Below are 23,544 nucleotides of genomic sequence, written 5' to 3'. Positions count from 1 at the left end.
TGAAAAATGACAGTCGATTGACTGCGGACATTGTCAATGATGTTCGACAGTAGCTACGGGACGGTGCAGTCAACTCTAAGGAATTTTAAAAATGATAATAGTTAATGCATTAATTACATATATTGTATTCTTGGTTTACAATTGTATCAATTATTTTTCTTATTTTACGCAGTAGTCTTATGGAGAAATTGTATCAACAATTTAACAGTCACTGTTCAAATCGGCTATGCGTTTTTATTTATTTTAAAATAATGACAATTTTTGATCATAGTTGTATTATTCTGTTATTTCTTTTGTATGTATGATACATTATCATTCAGCAACATTATTTTACATTATTTGTAGTACATAATATAGTTATTTGCATGTGCGATTTTTTCAACAATCAAGTTACAGAAGGAAATAACGGAAGTTTGCGTAATTACAGGAGCTCTTTATCACCATTTATTCTATTACAATACAATATGATACCCACTTGTACAGAAATATATATAGGCAGTGGATCCGCCGCATCAACAATATGACTGTACCACGTATTGGCCTAGTCCGTGAATGCGTAAAAAGCTGCTCTGTTAAGGACAATACGCTTGTGACGTCGTTAACGTCAATTTTAAAGTTATACCGTGCGCCGCATTGCTTGACATGTACACTTCAATAACAGCATAACTTTTTTCTTTGTTAATATTTCTTGTTGGTATTTTTTGTATCATTTAGGAGATAAATTCCGATTTATTTTCCGTGTATTTTTATGTAAATTCATTTAACAGGTAAAGGATAATTTACAAAGTCCGGTTAATTTTTGATCATCCCTTGTAAAATGACAATTCTCCGCTTATTTCAGAGTTTTATGAACTTTAAAAAAATGGTTTAAAAACCGCTAATTGGCCATTACTCGAAAACGGCTAAAAATCGAATCGAGAACCTATGGTTTATTTTAAAGCATTCTGTCAGGCCTATCATTTGATGCGAAAAAATCAAAATGTATATCGTAAAGTGTTGCACAAAAGACGAAAAACGCTTTTTCTATTGTATTTTTGTTCGGTTTTAGTGACCATTAATAATAGTTGTTTTTTTATTATTTTGCACATTCGTGATGATCAGTTTTCAAAACATGTTGGCATTTCTTTTCCAAAATATGTTTAAAATTATGCTTCAATAGCTTATTGCTAACCCGCTTTTACTTTATACGGATAAACTTTGACAGTTGAATGGAGCATTGTCCGCATATCCGTCCCTAAATAAACATACGCCAGACCGAGTGGCTACTTTAAAGGGATTAACTTTAACATTTCAATAGGCCATTGTTAGTGTTTCCGTCCCTAAATAAACACACGCCATACATTGTGGGGACTTTACACTCGTGATCAGAGCATATAAAAATAATACACTAATGATTTGTGTCATTTGGTTTCGGACCACCTAGAAGAAAACAAGTACTATTTTTATTCAATGTATATTATTTATTTTGACCATATTAAAAAACATAAGCTATTTGTATTTTTTCCTTTTGATTCTACTCTTTTATTAATTAAAATGTTAAGCAGGTATTTATTTACTGACATTTCTTTTATAAATGATGATATTTATCTCTCCGTCTAGGGCCGAAGACCTGACCTTCAATGTCCGCGATTCAAGCCCTAAGATCGTGTATACAAGTCAGCTCCGTATACTTCCGGGAAACATTTTTTATTTCTATTTCTATAACGTGATGATGTCATTCTTAAAAAAGAAGATAAAATGGCCGCCGCGCGGCTGTTATTCAACACGGCCGCCGCGCATGTGTAGTAAGGTCATTTCTTCTATGTAAATGTGGTACTATTTATATAAAACAAAATGGCCGCCGCGCATGCGCAGTCGTGACGCTAAAGAGACCCATATACTACTTTTAAGCCTTCTTAGATCTAACTGTCAATTAAAATATAAGTACTTTGTTATGCTTTTTTTTTTTGAACCACGTTTAAGGCCCGTTTATTTAAGAAAAAATAATACAATACAAGAATACAAACCATGATAACTTTAGCATTTTCATTCATATGTATATAATTAAAAATAAATTTATTTTGTTATGTTTTTAGTTAGAATATATAAGACATTTTAAAAAGTTAAGAGGTTCATTCATGTTATGCTTATCTACTTCCGCTTTCATCTAAAATGACATTCATTACATTAAAACGATATAGATTAGGGTAAATACAAATTCCGCGAAAATGTTGAGTACGATATTCGATCAGATTATGTTTTGTTTATGGTGGCGTCCCCGATCTTTGCTGCTTGCTATTAGTTATAAATTACATGGAACAGGGGTAGGGGTGGCTCTGGCAGAGTGGTTAACTTTGTAAAAATAAATGTAAAAATTAAGCACATGTACAATACAAATTGAAAATACTGTAAAACAGGTAAGGAGTAAATAGTCTCGATATTTCGACTGCAAGACCTACCGACTTTACAAACGCAAGTAAAATCAGTTTTACTTCGGTCGAGTATCTTTTTTTCAAGATACTTCTTGTTTTTGTTTAAATCTTAAACCACGTAGTAGCATGTCCTATATAATGATTTATTGTTTTATCTGTAGCTGAATAAATACACAGAGTAACGACAACACAAACATTCAGATAAAACTGTGTTTTTATCAGACGGTCGATAAAACAAGTCGAAAGTTTGATTTACGCTGACTTTATAAACTATTCATTGTTCAAATCACACTGCAAAAGATAAAAATATACGTTTGCATCGTGAATGCCACTGCACTTCACTCTTCCTTATTTCAAGTACTAATTAAACGTTCATATGTAAAAACATATTTTATACGGAAACTAATACTTACGCTTCCAGAAGATACTAGAAGTAAAACCCGTATTAATATTGGTGGTAGACAACATATTATGTTTCGAAAACCATATAGAGCTAGGCTACCTGATTTCTGCTTTACATTTTGTTCAGCTATAGATCGACACTATAGAGTCGATGCTATTAAAAACAGTTTCAAATTTCGTGTTAAGCTTATTATTTCCTCATAGCGTTCGCCCGTTCATCAACCCGGGCAAATATGTGACATTTGTTAGGTAAAGATAAAAATGAACACTGTAAATCGCCGTCAGTTCGGTAATTGAATAACTTTATTGGGTGCTTGTAAAGAAAAGAATTGTCCTGTCTTATGAAAGTAATGCATCTTAAATAAACACATACTAGTATACCGCGTACTTTAACTTCGAATTTAACTTCTTTTCTAGATATACAATAAAAGTATGAAAAGATTAATAAATTCATAACAGTAAAGAAAAGTTACTTACATTTCCTTTTTAAACTATGATCTGTTTTGTGCTTTCAATACTTGCTACTTTCGTTTTTATTTCTAAATGCGGAAGTTATCCGCCATTTGATATAGTGCACGACTGAGATTAAATATCTGTTTCGCAAACTTAAGCATAGGGATATCTCGAATAAAACAAAAATCTATCCATCTACATTTTTTGTATCATAATTTCACGGTGTTAACGGTGGTTGTTGGCGGCGTCAATTTGTGCAGATTAGAGTACAGGATTTTTAAAGTGTTGTGCGCATTAAAATACGGATTTAATCAATAAAATAATGTCCCTTGTAGTACTCTTTTGGACATTTCCTCGATAGTTGGCGTTGTCAACCTGTTGAATAAATATATTTACGTACATGCAATTGTTTTTACATCATTTAAAGCACATGTAACAGATGGTCAGAGAATGAATTTTTTGTATGCTGCTTTTTGTATTTTGTCCGTTTCAAATACTCCTCCCTGATCAAACTTTGAGGAATCATACTTGGCCAAAGGCAATTTGAAAAACCGTTCAGCATCTTCAAAGACTTTAGGACCCCGAGCTAAGTAATTTTACAGGCAGTATCATAAAGTGGACCTCTACCAATGTTGTTAAAATTGTAGCACAAGCTTAATTTTGCATGGTCTTGATATGGTCAAACTGACACATGTGGAGAGACTTCATTTATCACTTTATTTTGCCTGGTATTTGTTCCGCCGTCTTTTCGGTGTAAACATAGACGTATAACACGAAGCAAGTACTAGCACGTTGGGCAAGTCTTAGAGTCGAATCCGGAATATCTGAAATGACAGAGATCCTTTCATCTATTACACACCTATACCATCGAAATCGAAATCTGAGCTGTTTTTAGGGACTGAACGAAAGAAAAGGAAGAAAGCATTACAAATAATTATCTGACATCTCCCTACTAAGTTCTATTTAATCTGTTTATATAATTTGTCTACAAAGGTATGAACAGCGACATTTCAATTGTTTCCATTTAAACTCTGATTTGTGATTGATTAAGTTGGTAAAATGAAAAACAGAAAATAAAAATCCCGAAGTCCAAGGAAGCACAAATCTTAAAAATAATTGTTTATGTTACCGTTTAAAATGTGTTATTTTCTATAAGATTTTCAATGAGTATGGCAAATAACGGTTTATGTTTTTTCTGTTATGATCTTTTTATATACATGTACATGTACTTTTATCATTTTTCGTATATGCGATTCATAAATGTGAATATGATAAGAGAAAAAGATTAAAATTAACATTAAAGATTTTTTGCAATTATGAAAGGCGTAATGTTAAAACTGTCAAGTTATATATTTTATCACATCATAAATTTTGACCTTCTTGCAAAATGAAACGGTTTTGGGCTGTTTTAGTTAATCCAATGTGATTAAATACTGATTTTTTAATGATTAGTTCTAGAATAAAATTTGTTAAAATCAATGGATTCACTGTCTGTGAATTATGTGATTTATATCTGTGTCATTTCGCTCAATAAAAAATAAATATCCTGGAAAATCACTTAACTTATATTGAAATGATATTGATTTTGTTTTATAGTGATTTGCACAAATAAGATTGCAAGGATTATAAATGTTCTTTAATAAGACAAGAAATGTTTGTTGTGAAAAAGTCTCAAACTAAAATAAAGAACTGCTGCCTTGTTTTTATCCTTTTAAAATTGTTATTCTGCTTTTATACCTGTTTTTTATCCGTCTTACTAGTTAGTGACGCGCATAGTCTATGTCCCTTGTCCAGCTTATTGTGATATTTTGTGTATGGGCAATATAGATCTGCCCTCTAGAAGCGAGATTCTGACCAAGAAAAACACCCCAGAATCTAGCTTTGGCACGCCAATATATTTTGGCTACTAGGTCCGACGCAATGGATATAGGTAGGCAGGCCTGCAGGCAGGGGTAGTCAGACTATTCTCTCCCTTACCAGTTCCTCCCCTGACGTTTCCTCCCTGACAGTTCTCTCCCTATTTTGGGGGAGAACCGTCTGCATATTTGCAAATAAGCAGACAGTCCCTCCACATTGTTATTTTTATTAATGCATTATTATTGAAGTATTTAGATGTTAAATAATGGGTAAGTTTAATATAAATTGATATGAATTAGAAAAAAATATTTTTAAATTGAAGTATTTAGATGTCAAATAATTGATAAATTATTATTGATATAAATTAGAAAAAAAAATCATTGAAGTATTTAGATGTTTAATATATGGGTTACGGTAAGTTGATATAAATTAGAAAAGAAAATTAATGTTTTAGCTTAATAATTAATTATTCTGATTTTTTTAAATAAGATCTAATGTATACTTTTTAATGTGTTTAGTCATTGAAAATAATTAAAATGAATCATTTACTTGATTGGGATAATCATTAGGTATTAACTATATTGTGTTGTATTTATTTTATTAATTTTTTTTTTTAATAAATAAGAATAAAATTTATAAGAAAAAATGATAAATTTATGCATTTTTATACCCAAATGTCATATTTTTGTATAATGAAGAAAGGTGTTCAATACACATGTGCATTAAGTTTGCTGTCAGAGATAATTAAGGTGTTTATTAATTCATTACTCAAGAATCAAGGTGTTGATTAGATTAAAATAGCTGTGAAAAGATGTTGAGGACTAAATATTTTTAGTAATTATTTGGTCTTATAATATTGTTTCAAGTGAATGTCTACATTTCCTTTAATCGATTTTGTGAAATGTGATTGCATACCAGTTGTTGCTTATTCATTTTCTAGAACATACTTGTTACCATGTTATTTGCTATTTAACAAATAAATAAATATCACTTGACCTTAACATAATTGCAGGTGTATATCAATCACTGTCCAGTTATCTTAATCTCTCACATAAAGGTGTTGATAGGATTAAAATACCTAAAAAAGGTGTTAAATTTACAAACACTTTTCAGATAAACATAAAATGCACTTAAGATCAAACACATTCTTTACATAATCTTCATTAAGAAATGTTATTAATAGATTAAGTCAAAACTAAAATGATAACTTATAAAAATAAGATTGGGGGAGAACTGTCTGCTTATTTCAAATTTGGGAGAGAACCGTCAGGGGAGGAAATGGTTTGGGAGAGAACCGTCAGGGGCAGGAACTGGTAAGGGAGAGAATAGTCTGTCATTCCAGGCAGGCTAGCAGGGCGAATTTTAAAACGTATCCAATATTTTATGTAGATTTTTTATTCATACTTAAACAAAGAGCACACAATATACAAAATATATATATATAGAAATAAAGGGTCGAATCGTCTTGGACCGACATTTGCATCGGGGCGATTTTGTTTGGGACAGAAACAAAACCGTCCTGGTAACGGGTGTTATACTTGCTAGTACGGAATGAAAATGCACAGGTTCTAGCGAGGTAATTTTTCGAAAATTACCAATTTACATTTCCTAAAATTTATGGAGGACACAAACATATAAACTTGCACAGTTATTATTAGTGGGATATTCAATGATATTTAAACATTTGTTGTGCGAATTTTCTTTAAGAAATCTTACTGTTGCCATAATTCAGCAATGGTGTAGATCTATTTCTACTTTCGGTTTCAATTTACCAGATCAAAATCTGAGAATGCCGTTGCTAGTTAGTTAACTTTACATATTAATGCAAATACTACAAAATGATACTTATCTTTCCACTATATTAACAACCTAGAACTTACTAATGTAGATGTGTGTTTCTTACAATTTTAAAAATGTGTGCATATGCCATCATTCCAAAAACCAAGCGAGAGATACACATCATAAAGAATGTAAATATTATTTTGTCCAGAGAGCGCAAGCCCTTAACATTGCATGAAATTCTCAGATATTTTAGGGGAGTACAGGTTGATGAGCTGCACAATGTAGTCCTGGGAAATCCTGGTAATTTTGAATGGTGTGATGACGGAGAGTGTTTTGTCAAACAGATAACAAAAGTTTCTGTTTGTGAAATTCATTGCTCTAAAAACAAAACCTGTCCTGGAACAATTCCTTTTTGTTCTGGTTTGCATATCTGCAAGTTTTACTTACTATCGGGAAAATGTCAGTTTGAAGGACAGTGCACTTTTGGGCATGATCTGACAACATCGCATAATATGAAGATTTTGAAAGAAAATTATCTTGATGGCGTATCTGCTGATGATCTGAAGTACCTTTTCAGCCAGACAGAAAGCAGAACTTCAGTCACTGCTCCTAAAATTTGTAAATTTTATAATGTTGAAGGAGGTTGTAGATACACAGCAGCAGGAAAGCTTTGCCCAAATCTGCATATTTGTAAACATTACATTAATAGCAGCTGCAGATTTGGCCAGAAATGTCGGAGAAGCCACAATATACTTGACAGATATGTTAAAGATATCCTTGAAAAGCATGGAATTAATACAAAGAGGACACCGAAAGAAATTTTAGTAGATTTACGTGAAGCAATGTCATCTTCAGGGAATGACGGTAGTAGTGTGGGATCCTATCATATGAATACAGCAATGATGGGTTTAAGTCTACAGTCAGAAGATCACCCCAGGAATTCTAATTCAGAAGACAGTGATGACATTAATCAACCAGTTAGGAGTAGTAAGTTTTTGATTTGAATATGTTTCATGGATTTGTGAAGTAGTATATATATAATACTATATTTATGTAGATGGAGTTAAGACCCTTTTACTTCATACATTTTTGCCCTGCCATAACAGGGTAATAAGATTTCTATTAGGGATATCAAGGATTTTTGCTGAATTGTTTTGCACATTTATGCCACTCTTTTGACTTTGCTTTAGCTGAACTATCCAAAACTGATAAAAAAAAGTCTTTTGACTCAGTCCTTGTTCTTCAAAAAAGTTGTGAATCATTTAAAAAGATTGTTTTGTTTATTGAAGTTGAAACACTGTCATTAATCTGACTCTCATACAATGTATTGTGTTATTTATTAAGGAAGAGCAAAGAGAAGACAGGATATTCCATCAGGTAAGCTATTTCCCATTTTACCTTTTATTTTAGGTTTATTTCACACAAAGTGCCTCATGTGTAGTAATGTTGGTAGAAAGACTTTGGCATCAGATAACCTGCTGTCAAAATATCAAGCTCTGACCAGAATTTAGAACTGGAATACATATGAAGTTGGGGTGATGTGGCTGAGTGGTTAAGGTCATTAACTTTAAACCGCTTGCCCCTCACCACTGTAGGTTTGAATCCCAACAGGGACTTTGGATTCTTTAATGTGAGGAAACTATTCAGCTAGCTTACGGAAAGTTGGTGGTTCTACTTAGGTGCTTGGGGAAGCACTCATCAAATAATGCGCAGAAGGGCACCTGAGGTCTTCCTCAACCAGTAAAGCTGGAAAGTCACCATATGACCTACATATACTGTGTTGGTGCGATGTACAACCCATCAATCAAATAAACAAGCATATGCACTTCTACCAGGTTTATTCATTTGTTTAAGTCTTTGTTATGCTATTTAGACTAAAATGATCTTATAAATGAAATTTACAGTGTATAGATATAGATACAGTAAAAAGGTATTGTTTGATGTTAAATTCTAGTATTGAAATCCCTGCAAACAATGGCTAATTCAAAACAAAATAGGTTCTTCAGGCTTTTACAAGGCTCCATGAACTTTTGAAATATAATAGTAGAAGTGCTTAATACCTGAAAACGAGAAAAAGCCCTCTCTTTTAAATTATGAAATTAAACTACTTTCTACTGAATTAGGTTTAATCTTATAGTAAAGAAGAATTGTCTGTAAAATTCAGAATTTTCACTTTGTGAAATTTTAACCAGGACTTCCAAAACCACCTTTACCAAGAGATAAACAGTATCAGTTGCATGGTGAAACTCCCCCTGGGGTTCCCCAGCCAATGAAAAGATTGTCACGACCAGCCTCAGGACAGCGGCAACCTTCTTCCCAGGTAACACAGAGACTACCACGTCCTCTATCAGCACAGAGAATGGCAGCAGCTGCTACAGGTTTGTAAATGAAAAAAAAAACATTGAAGAGCACACAAGACAGCATGATTGAAAATGTTGCATTCATGGTTTTTGTATTGAGACTGTTCATGGATGGTAGTGGTAAATGCCAAGCAAGGTCTGTCAAGCATGTCATTGGCCATTGTCATTCTGAATGTAAGACTAAATAGATGCTCCACCTTCCAGCATTAAACATTCACTTTAACATGTGCTCTTGTTTATTCCTAGAAAATCACTAGTCAGAAAATCACTGGATAAGTCTCACCTTCCTGAATTTAATGACAATAATTAAATTAATGTTTTCAGAGTTTCTGACTCAAGCAAGATGTGAGTATTGAAATACATAAGATAAATCCCCAGAAATGGGCTGTATTTCGTGTCTGTAAGTTAATTAATTAATCTCTGGATGACCATGATCTTAAATTTTGTGCTTTCAAGGACATGTGTTTTGAAAACATTTTTTTTGTGTTAAATTTCAGGCAGACCAGGCTTGAGCAGGGAAACTTCCACTGACCAAACTTCACATCAAGTTATCTGTTTCTTTTACCTTCGTGGACGTTGTGCGTTTGGTGATTCCTGTCGCAATTTCCATGGTGACCTTCCATATCAGTGGTTATATAAAATTCAAGGTGACAATGAGTGGAAAACAGTGCCTAGAGATGTAAACTTGGAGATGGAGCTGACTTATAGTGACCCTAACAACCAGGAATATTACATGGATATAGGAAATAGGTTAGAATATCTGAGTGTCAATGAGTTATATACTTGAGGTGGACTGTTGTATTAAAGTCTGAATAATTAGTACATGGTCAATACTCTTGCTTGAAATATGAACAAATTAAAAGGATCAATAAATATGTTCTTAAGAACATTTTTAGTTCAAAACGAGATAAATGCAATTTCATCAGAAAAAATCACACAATTTTGTAGACCACTGAGCCAAAGATTCATTCCCTGATGCTGTTATTTAAAGTAATGAAGGTAGGTCACAGGTGTGTTATTGACCGTAACATACCCTGCTTAAGGAAATTATCATTTATGATGATAGAATGACATATTTACTAGCCAGAAACCATTCAGTTTTTTGATGATATCCAGGGACTGCGTTAAGGGCGAAGTCAGGCGAAAACTTCGCCGCAAAAATTCTCAATTCGCCCTATATGATCGGAAAAGTGAAATTCTCGTCGCCCTAAAATCTCTATGAAATGTCCCCTTTATGTCTTGTTTGATTTACAATTTTCCCTATATGTCTTGTTTGATTTACAATATCCCATCAACATTACATTTATGATAGTAATATTCATCATTAAAACTGATGTAAATTGATAGAATTTGGATAATTATTATGAATTTAAAGAACTTTCCTTTTTATTTAATTACATTTAAAAGTTATAGTCAAAAACTGTTGAACCTAAAAAAAATTTATTAAAAAGTGTTGATGTAAAGCAAATGCTTAAATAAATTTTATTGAGCAACTAGTAGTAAGTACTTGATTAAATATCATCATAGTGATTTTCAAATGCACATTTGTTTATTTTCCGTGCCATATATACATGTATATTTTATATGCATGTACATATTAAGGTGTACATGTATATTTTGTGAAATAAAATTAGAAATAAATCCAATGATATAACTCAATTTGATGATCACTTCTCCCTAAATTTCAAAACTTCTCCGTATTTTTCCTTAAGGTAGAAGTCACTTTTCCCTAAATTTTCAGTCCAAGGTAGTCCCTGATATCGCATATATAATATGCCATTGTTTCCCATAGCAACAACAATAAATGTACTTTGATGCTATTTCTAAGTAAACAGCGGGGAAAAAACTGTTGAAAATAAAGATCTATATTAAGTTATCAATTTCATGAATGCTGTTTCATAGAAATGCTAAAAAATAAAACAACTACATATTTGTGAGTGTTTACTACATTGTACAGTACTCGTTATAATTGTTTCAACTTGTAAATCCTCTGTCTGTCAAGAATATGACAAAACCGTCTGCTGAAATTAACTCCCCTGACCAGTACTTGCAGAAGTTAACACCCCTGACCAATTCATTCAGAAGTTAACTCCCCTGACCAGTTCATGCAGAAGCTAACTCCCCTAACCAGTTCATGCAGAAGTTAACTCCCCTGACCAGTACATGCAGAAGTTTACGTCCCTGACCAGTACATGCAGAAATGATCTCCCCTGACCAGTTCATGCAGAAGTTAACTCCCCTGACCAGTTCATGCAGAAGTTAACTCACCTGACCGCTAACTCCCCTGACAAGTTCGTGCAGAAGTTAACTCCCCTGACCAGTTAATGCAGAAGTTAACGTCCCTGACCAGTACATGCAGAAATGAACTCCCCTGACCAGTACATGCAGAAATGAACTCCCCTGACCAGTTCATGCAGAAGTTAACTCCCCTGACCAGTTCATGCAGAAGTTAACTCCCCTGACCAGTACATGCAGAAGTTAACTCCCCTGACCAGTACATGCAGAAGTTAACTCCCCTGACCAGTACATGCAGAAGTTAACTCCCCTGACCAGTTCATGCAGAAGTTAACTCCCCTGACCATTACATGTAGAAGTAAACTCCCCTGACCACTACATTTAGAAGTTAACTCCCCTGACAAGTTCATGCAGAAGTTAACTCCCTGACCAGTTCATGCAGAAGTTAACTCCCCTGACCAGTTCATACAGAAGTTAACTCCCCTGATCAGTACATGCAGAAGTTAACTCCCCTGACCAGTACATGCAGAAGTTAACTCCGCTAACCAGTACATGCAGAAGTTAACTCCCCTGACCAGTTCATGCAGAAGTTAACTCCCCTGACCAGTTCATGCAGAAGTTAACTCACCTGATCAGTACATGCAGAAGTTAACTCCCCTGATCAGTACAGAAGCTATGCATGGTATTGAAGCATTAGTTGGTTCTGACCTTTCCCTCCATTTCCGCTGAAAATTGTTGCTTGAGTGCAAATTAAAAAACTGATGATTTGTTTTTTCACTCTTGAAAAATCGTCTCCCATTTGATTTAATTCAGAAACAATTTTGGTTGTTTGTAACATATTCCAGGGAACAAGCCCTAATTTGTTGATAACTTTTTAAAATCTTACCCTTTTGGGGATTCGAACTTGCAACCATGAGCTTACAAATAAATTAACAATGCTCCAGACCACTGGTTGAACTTATAGTTATAAAGGTGGGTGTATTCTGAACTGTAACTATGTAGTTAATATATTTTTATATATTTACAGTGTAAAAATAATCTTCAAGTCAATGGTTGGTGCTGATATAGACCAGAAGAAGTATGATATTTGTAGATTGTCAACATCATCATCAGTAGAATTTGAACGTCAACCACTGACTACTGTATGGGTGTGGTATTGGAAAGATCAGTTGGGACAATGGAGAAAGTATGGCGAGGTAATTTTAAGTTTTTATGTTTATTTCAATTATTGTATTTGAGGAAGGCACATGACAAAGATTAACATTTGTGATATGCTTTTGTGAAAAAAAACATGGTTATTTAAATGATAACAATTATTCCTCCCAAATTTTAATAAGTTGGCTGTTTTAAGGTTTCTGTTTCCTTTATTATAGTTGTAATAAAGAATCATAACAGATTTTCTGCAGGTGCTTCATCTAGTTACTTAGTGATATTTACAATTTTCATGTGAAGAATTTCGATCATTTTGATCCTTATGTATCTTTAATACATGAATTTCAGGAGAATAATGTTGGATATGCATCTAATATATCCAGTACAGAACTGGAGCAGGCGTATATAGCCAACCCTGATGGTCAACTTCAGTTTAACACACTTGGTCACAAGTATATTCTTGACTTTTCAAGAATGGTACAACGTAACATAGATTATAAAACAGAAAGAGAGGTTTCTCGACGACCAACTTTTGTCAGCATAGAGGACTTTAAACAAAAAAAGTTGCAGTATGTAACATTCAACAATTACATTACACAGATACAAAGGGTTTTGTACAAAATAGATAATTAATTAATTATATTATATTATTATATCATTAAAGTTACAAGGGATGATATAAAATTAACTGGACTATGTAAATGATTCTTTACCTGTTAAGTGAAATTACATAAAAATACACGGAAAATAAATTGGAAACTATCCCCTGAATGATTCAAAAAATACCAACAAGAAATATTAACAAAGAAAAAAATTATGCTATTATTGGCAAGTACATGTAAAGCAAAGCATGTGCAGGGTATAAGATTAAAATTGACGTTAACGATGTCACAAGCGTTTTGTCTTAAACGGAGCAGCTTCTTACTCATTTACAGAGTAGGACAATACGTTGTACACTCGTGTTGTTGTTGCGGCGGATCCACGGCCTATATATATCTCTGTACAAGTCGGTAAATATTGTATTTTAATAGAATGGATGATGATAAAGAGCTCCTGTAATGACGCAAACTTCCGTTCTTTCCTTCCTTAACTTGATTGTTGGAAACATCGCACATGCAATAAACTATATTATATATTCGAAATAATGTAAAATAATGTTTCTGAATGATAATACATCATACATACGTAAAAATAAAAGAATAATACAACTCGGAACAAAATTGTCATTAGGTTAATATGAATAAAATGCATAGCAGACTTTAAACTGACTGTTAAATTGTTGACACAATTTCCCCATAAGACTACTATGTAAAATAAGAAAACAATTTATACAATTGTAAACCAAGAATACAATATATGTAATTAACACATTAACTGTTATCATTTTAGAATCCTTAGAGTTGACTGCACCGTCCCGTAGCTACTGTTGATGATCGTTGACAATGTCCGCAGTCAATCGAATGTCATTTTTCAATGTCTTGGCAATTGTCGTCACCAACGTCCTTGAAAATTTGAAAATTTCTTTTTTTTTGTCTCTCCCTTACTTGTTTTCTATTTCTCTATTACCCTTAATCCTTTATGCTAATCAAAAAATATGCTGTGGCTTCCTGGAACTTTTCCCTTGATAGCCATAATCCTTTTCTACGTTTTAAACAGTTTCTCGTCTTACTTTTGACAAATTTTTCTTATTGATCAATTTTCGAGACATTCTGACGACATAGTTTTAACTCAAGTACTTCTTTAACAAGTGATGTTTGAATTGTGATTGCAAATATAAATATGGTTTAAATGAAGTCATTTTTACTGACAACGTCAAAGATATGGTTCATGACGTTTTTGCATATTTTGAAATCTAAATGTGCCATATTGTAAAATATACGCAGCATAAAGCGCCTGATGTCAAAGCGAATTTACACACTGCACCAGGTGTGCGTAACCATGTTTGAATTTGCTGTTACGGACAAGCTATTTGCGTTATCAGATTAGATATAGCATCAGATAACAGGTATTGTTTTCCGATTAAGTGTGATAACAATACGTGATAGGTTGAAAATTCTTCAATTGACAGTCACAGTCCTGTTTATTTTTGATCATCCCTCGTATATGTGCAACTTCATTTCCTATAAGCTGTGAAAGTTATTAAATTATTATTAAATTTTTTACTTTACACTTAACTTTTGGATTGCTTATTAATGTAAGCAATTGACCAACTTTAGCTTGAATTTCGCTTACTTTTGCTTCTTTCTGAATTAAGATTGTTAGTTAAGGTTTTGCATGCTAGTTGTAAATATAGCATACTCATGAAAAATCACAATTTTCTTTTGGAATCATAAATTTGCTGGTAATGTGTTTGTTAATCAAGGGTTGTTTACCAGTACTTAATAGATCAATTATAATCTTGATGAAATCAAATATTTCAAAAAAAATTCTGAAATGGTAAATTTTTGATAATTTTAGTCTTCATGGAGGTCAGGAGATGAAGGGTGTGGCTAGTACTATTACTATGATATCTTTAATAATTTTAGGCTTCATGGAGGGCGTGGTCAGGAGATGAAAGACGGGGCTAGTAATATTGCTATGATTCCTGCTCCACCTCACTGGCTGATTACTGGTGGAGGAGATATTATGGATCATTGTCAAATTGTACAGGTAAGGTGTACAGAGAATATCTATTCTTTCATAGCAGACTGGCATTTTCATTAGTTTTACCCATGCCTGAAATTTCATCTGGCACCTGGGTGTTGGCAATGATTGTATCTGGGTGCTTTCAATGATTGTATCTAAGTGCTTGTAATGATTGTATCTGGGTGCTTTTAATAATTGTATCTGGGTGCTTAAAATGATTGTATCTGTGTGCTTTTAATAATTGTGTCTGGGTGCTTAAAATGATTGTATCTGTGTGCTTGTAATGATTGTATCTGGGTACTTGTAATGATTGTATCTGGGTGCTTGCAATGATTGTATCTGGGTGCTTGTAATGATTGTATCTGGGTGCTTGTAATGATTGTATCTGGGTGCTTGCAATGATTGTATCTGGGTGCTTGTAATGATTGTATCTGGGTGCTTGTAATGATTGTATCTGGGTGCTTGCAATGATTGTATCTGGGTGCTTGTAATGATTGTATCTGGGTGCTTGCAATGATTGTATCTGGGTGCTTGTAATGATTGTATCTGGGTGCTTGTAATGATTGTATCTTGGTGCTTGTAATGATTGTATCTTGGTGCTTGCAATGATTGTATCTGGGTGCTTGTAATGATTGTATCTGGGTGCTTGTAATGATTGTATCTGGGCTCTGCAATGATTGTATCTGGGTGCTTGCAATGATTGTATCTGTATGCTTGTTATGATTGTATCTTAGTGCTTGTAATGATTGTATCTTGGTGTTTAAAATGATTGTATCTGGGCTCTGCAATGATTGTATCTGGGCACTTGCAATGATTGTATCTGGGTGCTTGAACTGATTGTATATGTGTGCTTGTAATGATTGTATCTGGGTGCTTACAATGATGGTTTCTGAGCGCTTGCAATGATTGTATCTGGGCGCTTGCAATGATTGTATCTGGGTGTTTTCAATGATTGTATCTAGGTGCTTGAAATGATTGTATCTTGGTGCTTTAAATGATTGTATCTGTGTGCTTGTAATGATTGTATCTGTGTGCTTTTAATGATTGTATCTAAGTGCTTGTAATGATTGTATCTGGGTGCTTTTAATAATTGTATCTAGGTGCTTGAAATGATTGTATCTTGGTGCTTTAAATGATTGTTTCTGTGTGCTTGTAATGATTGTATCTGTGTGCTTGTAATGATCGAATCTTGGCGCTTGCAATGATTGTATCTGGTTTCTGCAATGATTGTATCTGGGCGTTTGCAATGATTGTATCTGGGTATTTGCAATGATTGTATCTAGGTGCTTGAAATGATTGTATATGTGTGCTTGTAATGATTGTATCTTTGTGCTTTTAATGATTGTATCTGTGTGCTTGTAATGATTTTATCTTTGTGCTTGTAATGATTGTATCTGTGTGCTTACAATGATTGTATCTGGGTTCTGAAATGATTGAATCTGGGTCGTGCAATGATTGTATCTGGGTGCTTGTAATGATTCTATCTGGGTCCTGCAATTATTGTATCTGGGTTCTGCAATGATTGTATATGTGTGCTTACAATGATTGTATCTGGGTGCAATGGCAGTTTACTGTGATTGTATCTGGGTGATTTATCACTTTTTAGAATGAAATGTTGTATTCATTTAAGCAAACTTAAAATGGAACCCATTAAGAAACATTTCATGAACTACTACTTTTACAGGTTTTTGCCCATGTCCATCCTTCATGCTATCCCTGTGTTAACTGTAGTTTGCAGTAACTGCATAGATATTATGACAAAACATTGGAATGTGGGGCTATCAGAGATCTAGTTTATACTCATTCTCAATGTTTTAACATTATAATAGCACTTTGAGTTTTTTGTGTTTAGATTAGAGCAAAGTATCCAGCTATGAAGAAAGAATATAAGGAGATTGAAGATTTGTTTTGTGAGAGTATGCCCAGTACTGTCTCCATCAAATCTATTGAGAGGATAGAAAACGGAGATCTGTGGTGTAATTTTGTCAGGTAAGTTTGATAATGCTAATGTTAAAGAAACTCCACTGATTTGATGCATGTCACACTTGCTTACAAAAAAAATATACTGACATTTTTCTTTCATTCTTTGGCATTCTGTAATAATTTCAATCACAATATAATTTTACAATCCACAGACAGCAACAGTATTACTTTATACACTTCTAGAATATCTTAATTTTCATTAGTAAAAATTACTGAGCCCTAATAGTTTCACAATAATTTACTAACTCTAACTTAAAGTTAGTGAAGATGAATTAACATATACAAAAAGTCATTCCTCTAATTGATATGACAATGTTCAAAAATCAAACTTTACAAAAATATATGAAGAGTTTGACCTAACCTTTACCACAAGTATAGGATTTGTAAAAATTTGTAAAGCAGGGGTAGTTGGTTCGATCCTTGGGTGAGGGAAAGTTTCTTGTGACAATAGATCCTGTACATTGAGTCTAATGGTGATATGTCTCTCACCACTGATAGTGGAATAATGTGGAATAAATTGTAGATTACTTGTGGAGAAATTGAGAACTGGTATCCAGGAATTTGGTCAGGTGGACCGACCAATGATATATGACCAGATTTACATACTAAATGTGTTATAGGCATAACAGACAAATAAGCAATAAGATTATACATGAAATTTGTCTTCTCTTTGTTAAATACATACTCTTCTGTTTGTAACTGTATATATGTACATTTTGATAAAGGCTCATAGGGAAGACTGGGCTTGCCTAACTATGTTGCCTCTTTAAATAAAGTCTTTATTATTATTACTATTATTATTATAAATACCTTCACTTCTGTACTGAATAACATGTCGAATAAATTCAAGCCACTGTCAAATGTTATCAAAGCTTTATACTTTTGGTTGACCAACTTCAAATTTTTATCTTGATGTATAAATGTAATGTGGAATTCAGCAGGGTTAAACATTGATATTTGTCCTTATCATTACAGTAAAAAGACTAGGATGATCAAGAAAAGCACAAACAAAGATGTTGGGGAGAGACGATTATTCCATGGAACTACCACAGGATTTGTTGATGCCATTTGCAAACAAGGGTTTGATTTTAGACTCAGTGGACAGAAGTCAGGTATTGTTTGATTGTAGTTCTTCTACAAGCCAAGTTAATATGTCCTATATTTCTTAACAAAACATCATCTTAATATAAACTTTACAGAAATAATTCTTTGGCTGACCTATGAATTTTTTGTGATCGCAATTTGTCTGTCATCTGTACATTGGTAAACTTTTACTTTAAACGACATCTCTTCATAAACTGCTGAGCCAAGTTCATTCAAACTATACAGGAATGTTCCTTGGGTGGTCACCTTTGAAAATTGTGCAAAGAATTGAATTCCATGCAGAACTGTAGTTGCCATGGCAACAGAAAATAACTTAAAAAATCTACTTTTTAAAAAATCTAAAGAGCTAGAGCTTAGGTATTTAGCATGAAACATCTTGTAGTGGGTATCTACCAAGTTTGTTCAATTTGGCCCCCTTCCCAGGGGTAATTGATTTTCCTTATATTATGTATGTAGTTAAAACTTTTAAAAAAAGTTCTTCTCTAAATCTGCAAGAACTAAAGCTTAGTTTCCATAGCAACCGGGACTTCATAGCAGCCATTGACTTTTCATAGCAAACTGTAAATTTTCATAGCAACCAGCAAACTTTAACTTTCCATAGCAACCAGATTGAATCTACCATTGAATTTCATAGCAGGCACTGACTTCCAAGGAAACATTTATTTTGTATAGCAAACAGTGACTTCTTATGGAACTGTTGTTTTCCCTCAGCAACAGCAACCAGTAAAGTTTTTACATGTGCACTATTTCAGATACAAAAATGAACTTTGTGATATCAGTTTAAGATTTAGATTTTATTTCTGCTTTCATTTATACTTTACAATATTACTTGTTCCTTGTCATGGAGAATATTTGTATATTCAGGTGAGCGATATTAGGGCCATCATGGTCCTCTTGTTTTTTAACACTTTCAAAGTGAAATTATATTAAATTATCTAGAAAAACACAAGTTTGTTTGTCATAAAGGCAAACGCATGACAAAACTGGTAATGGTTTTTGTATTTTCTGATCGCAAGATCAGTAAATACATAGCTAACATCCACGGTCTAACACAAATTTTCCTAACAGACCTAACAACGCAAAGTAGATCTCACTCAGAACTGCTTAAAAACCAGCAATTTAAAATAAAGAATAATTTTTAATGTATGCATTTAACGAATTACAGTGCATTAAAAGTTTAGAGTAGTCAATAGAAATATGAGGTTACGATCACAAATTTCGCGGATGAATATCTTTTTTACCCAATGAATAATGTTCGGCTATTTTCGTAAAGCTTAATCAATGAAAATGCTATTTTTAGCTATGTCGATTACCGAATACTCCAGAGCATAGTACACAAATAAATCTGACTGTCGAGTAGTGGAATATATACATGCCGTACTGTTTTGGCGAGAAGATTTTCGCTAAATTATTTTCATCAGTGTTAAACAACAGGTTTATAGTGAAGAAAATACCTCGAAATTAGTAAGGATTACAAACACGGAATGGAAATTCTCAATTTAGAATTACAATGTATTTGTTATTATTCAAGGTACATATGTATTACTTCACCGTGGTGCAGAGGTAGCGCGCTCGTTTAGTGTGTGAGAGGCCCAAGGTTCAAATCCTAGTCGAGGCAACTTTTTTTTTTGAAGTGTCTTTTTTAAGAAAGTAGCCACGATATGCAAGGATAAAGTATGGCTGTTATAAAAAATGAAAATGATTTTTTGATGCAACTCTAGTCATGCAAAATTCCATATGTATCAATCTCAAACTGATATAGACGCAGTCGCTGCGTAAGATTAATTATAGTATATAAAAATAATTACTTAAAATATAATAAACTTATATAGGAAAATACATACAGATAGTCAGTATGATTTAGATTGCAAAGATCAGAAAATACCACAGAGGTTGCAGCCCTTTGATTATTAATAAGAAATATAAAGTTTGAATTGAGTGGCATTTAATTATTGAATATCAACTACATGTATATTATAATACATGACTGTGTAGTAATTTACATGTTTTGATTTATTTATATGGTAAAGTTTTGTTATGTTTCTAGGAACTCGGTACGGGAAAGGAAGCTATTTTGCGACGACTTCAAAATATTCAGATTGTTACACAGATGTAGACAACAAAGTGATGTTTGTTGTAAAAGTGCTTGTCGGGGAGTATGTTAAGGGCAAGAGTGAATATGTCCGACCTCCAAGTAAAGATAAATCAAACCCATGCAGCGACCTGTATGACTCGTGTGTTGATGATAAAGACAATCCAAAAATTTTTGTGATTTTTGATAACAGTGGTCAGGTTTATCCAGAGTATATTATCAAATATGAGTATAAATATTAGATTTGATTCTATCTTATATATATAGTATAAGTTATAAAGATGTGTACAGGTTATATGTGTTAGTATAAACCGTTGTAAGGTTATATAACCTATGCTGTCAAACAAATGTTATATTGCAAACAACCATTTATATACGGCCATATAACCACATGTGCTCAGCGATTTGATTGGTCAACTCGCAAAAAAATAAAAATTAAAAAAATGATACATAGAATCTATATAACAAATATATATGATTGATTCTTTTTATCTTTTTTGCCAAAGTGACCAACCTGCTGAACACCTGTGCATATTTAATATGCAGACATTTTTATAACAAATTCATAATACAGGGTTGTATTTTATTGAAATTCCTAGGTCTAAAATATGTCTTAAGACCAAAACTGTAGCCATTTTCATTTCAATGAAAATGTTCTAACTTATGACTCTTATGTTCAGACAACTCCTGAATAGAGCTGCATATGAACATTTACACAAAGTGGATTGAAGCGTATGCCATTGTATTTTGTAACTTTTCTCAGGAGAATGAATTAAATAAAAGTCTAGAACTTTTACTAAAGATGAAAACATGAATTGAAACGGTCCTAACTTAGTCCTAAAGTTTGTCATAAGTCCTAGGATTTGCACTTAGGACACAATTAGTTTATACAAATTTATTTTAGTTCGATTGTGTTGGAAGCTATAAGCTTATTGAAACACTTTCGAATCCGTTCCTGGAACCAACCAGTGCTAAGCAGAGAATGTAAAGTTTCTTGCTCAAAGAAACAACGGCTTGCCCCCGACAGGGTTTGAACCCACGCGGTCAGCAATCCTTAGATTACTAGTCTGACGCTTTAACCACCCGGCCACGCCGCCACACTTAGGACACACTTAGGACTTTCTATAAAACGCAGCCCTGAGTTACTTAATTTGAGGGAAAATAAGAACTATATAATAAATTGACAGCAGCCAAGTAATCAATAATTCAAGTAATTCAATTATTTAATGAGACATTGAATAAGAATTGTCAATTTATGCTGAACCCAATACAAAGGATGTAAAATAAAAAAAAACAAATGACTATCATTGATTGAGAATGTTTTTAGGTTTGGGTTTGTTTTTTTTTAGCAATGAATTTCAAGTTGAGCGATCTATGGCTATCATGGTACTCTTGTGTTAAGTCAATATTGATTATTATAGATTATCTCTGTTAGGGAGTAAAAAAAAATATATGGATGCTGAGTGATATATCTATCATATATCACAGGTGAAATGTGGAGTGTTGACATTAATCATGTGAGCACTTGTTTATTCCCAAAACATTGTCAATCATTGATAGTCCTAAAAAAAAAAAGAATTTAAAAAAAGGTATGAATACTAATTGTTTGAATGACTTTGTTTTAATGAAATATTTTGTTTTTAGTTTGCTAGATGAGTGTTATTGTAATGCACTTGTATTGTGATAATGGTAGATAAGTTTTATATGATATACTGTTTAATAGGGTGTGTAACTTAATATTTTTTTGTATATATAAGAATGTTATTGTTGCATAAAGTTTCTAAGGTGTCTTGTTGCACCAAGTATCATATATATTAAGGTGTCTTGTTGCAGAAAGTTTCAAATAGAGGTGTCTTGTTGCTGCAAGTTTCAGGTATATGTGTCTTGTTGCAGTTGAAGGTGTCTTGTAGCAAGTTTCATAGAAAGGTAACTTGTTGCAGTAAGTTTCATGTAAAGATGTCTTGTTGCAGCAAGATTCATGTAAAGGTGTCTTGTTGCAGTAACTTTCATATGAAGTAAAGGTGTCTTGTTGCAGCAAGGTTCATGTAAAGATGTCTTGTTGCAGCAACTTTCATATGAAGTAAAGGTGTCTTGTTGCAGTTGAAGGTGTCCTGTTGCAGAAAGTACCATGTAAAAGTGTTTTGCTGCAGCAAGTTTCATGTACAGGTGTCTTTTTGCATTTGAATGTGTCCTGTTGCAGCAAATATCATGTAAAAGTGTCTTGTTGCAGTTGAAGGTGTTTTGTTGCAGTATGTTTCTTGCAAAGGTGTCCTGTTGCAGGTGTTTTGTTGCAGCAATTTTCATGTAAAGGTGTCCTGTTGCAGCAAGTTTCAGATCAAGGTATCTTATGTCATAAAGTTTCATATATAGGTATATTGTTGCAGCAAGTTTCAAATAAAGGTAATGAAAAGCCCAAAATCTCACCTTTTCACCCAACGAAATGCACTTTAAGATGGCTAATTTATTTCTTCACACCGATTTATATATGCTTATGAATAACATGTTACAATTACCAAAAATAAAAGTGACATTTTTTTACTTGTGATCATGATTATTGTGTCTAGTATCTAATGGTACTGGTCAAACACTGTAGTCAGTTAAATCCAAATTAAACAGATTGACTGTGTTAACTTTTTATCTTTTCACAATTTTTGGTAAAATTGCCATTGCAGTTGATATTGGTTCCAGCACAATAATTTCAAAGTATCATAATGTTTTTTTGTGTTTTTTTTATCTTGACGAGGTGGTATATACATATATATTTATATCATCTAAGTTTTATAATCAGGAATTACATCTCAGGCACATGAGAGTTATTGTCCTTGAATGACAAAAAAAATCTGAAATTCTCATTTTAGCTCAGCTATTTGAACAAGAGGGCCATGATGGCCCAAAGTCGCTCACCTGTATATATGCCCCCCGGAGCGGGGCCAGTTTAAACCCCAGGGCTTTTATTTGAACAAACTTGGTTGACACCCATTAGAAGATGTTTCATGCTAAACATCTAAGGTCTAGCTTATTTAAAAGAAGATTTTTTATGTCTATATATTTATATATATATATATATATATATAAATATATATATGTA

At 33.1% G+C, this 23,544-nt stretch overlaps 2 protein-coding genes across 7 annotated transcripts in view; one reads left to right on the top strand and one right to left on the bottom strand.

Annotated features, from left to right (window-relative positions):
* The window catches only part of LOC132758239 (protein mono-ADP-ribosyltransferase PARP12-like), a 110,175-nt gene extending 106,056 nt beyond the window's left edge, over window positions 1-4,119 (bottom strand). For 2 of the 5 annotated variants that reach the window (XM_060749793.1, XM_060749795.1), the window contains exon 1: window positions 3,291-3,447. The gene's annotated coding sequence lies outside the window, so the exon portion shown is untranslated. Of the gene's footprint in view, window positions 1-3,290 lie in introns of all 5 variants that reach the window. The other 3 variants (XM_060749791.1, XM_060749792.1, XM_060749794.1) reach the window with 3 other exon arrangements.
* A 2,823-nt stretch (window positions 4,120-6,942) lies between these two features.
* Window positions 6,943-22,989, top strand: LOC132758238 (protein mono-ADP-ribosyltransferase PARP12-like). Of its 2 annotated transcripts, XM_060749790.1 has the most exons (12): window positions 6,943-7,892; window positions 8,250-8,282; window positions 9,098-9,283; window positions 9,763-10,015; window positions 12,528-12,696; window positions 13,001-13,221; window positions 15,178-15,301; window positions 17,130-17,266; window positions 18,236-18,372; window positions 20,412-22,275; window positions 22,306-22,736; window positions 22,781-22,989. In XM_060749790.1, the coding sequence occupies exons 1-10, from the start codon at window positions 7,037-7,039 to the stop codon at window positions 20,696-20,698; spliced, it is 2,403 nt and encodes an 800-aa protein (XP_060605773.1). In that variant the 5' UTR covers window positions 6,943-7,036; the 3' UTR covers window positions 20,699-22,275; window positions 22,306-22,736; window positions 22,781-22,989. The 2 variants fall into 2 exon arrangements, with proteins under 2 accessions (XP_060605773.1, XP_060605772.1); XM_060749789.1 differs by having other exon boundaries at window positions 20,412-22,736.
* Window positions 22,990-23,544: the final 555 nt, after the last annotated feature.

The sequence above is a fragment of the Ruditapes philippinarum genome, unplaced genomic scaffold (genome assembly GCF_026571515.1).
Source record: "Ruditapes philippinarum isolate M1 unplaced genomic scaffold, ASM2657151v2 ctg152_1_1_1_1, whole genome shotgun sequence".
NCBI lineage: Eukaryota > Metazoa > Mollusca > Bivalvia > Venerida > Veneridae > Ruditapes > Ruditapes philippinarum.
The sequence above is the reverse complement of the archived record's forward strand: the minus strand, read 5'-3'. Positions and strand labels throughout refer to the sequence as shown.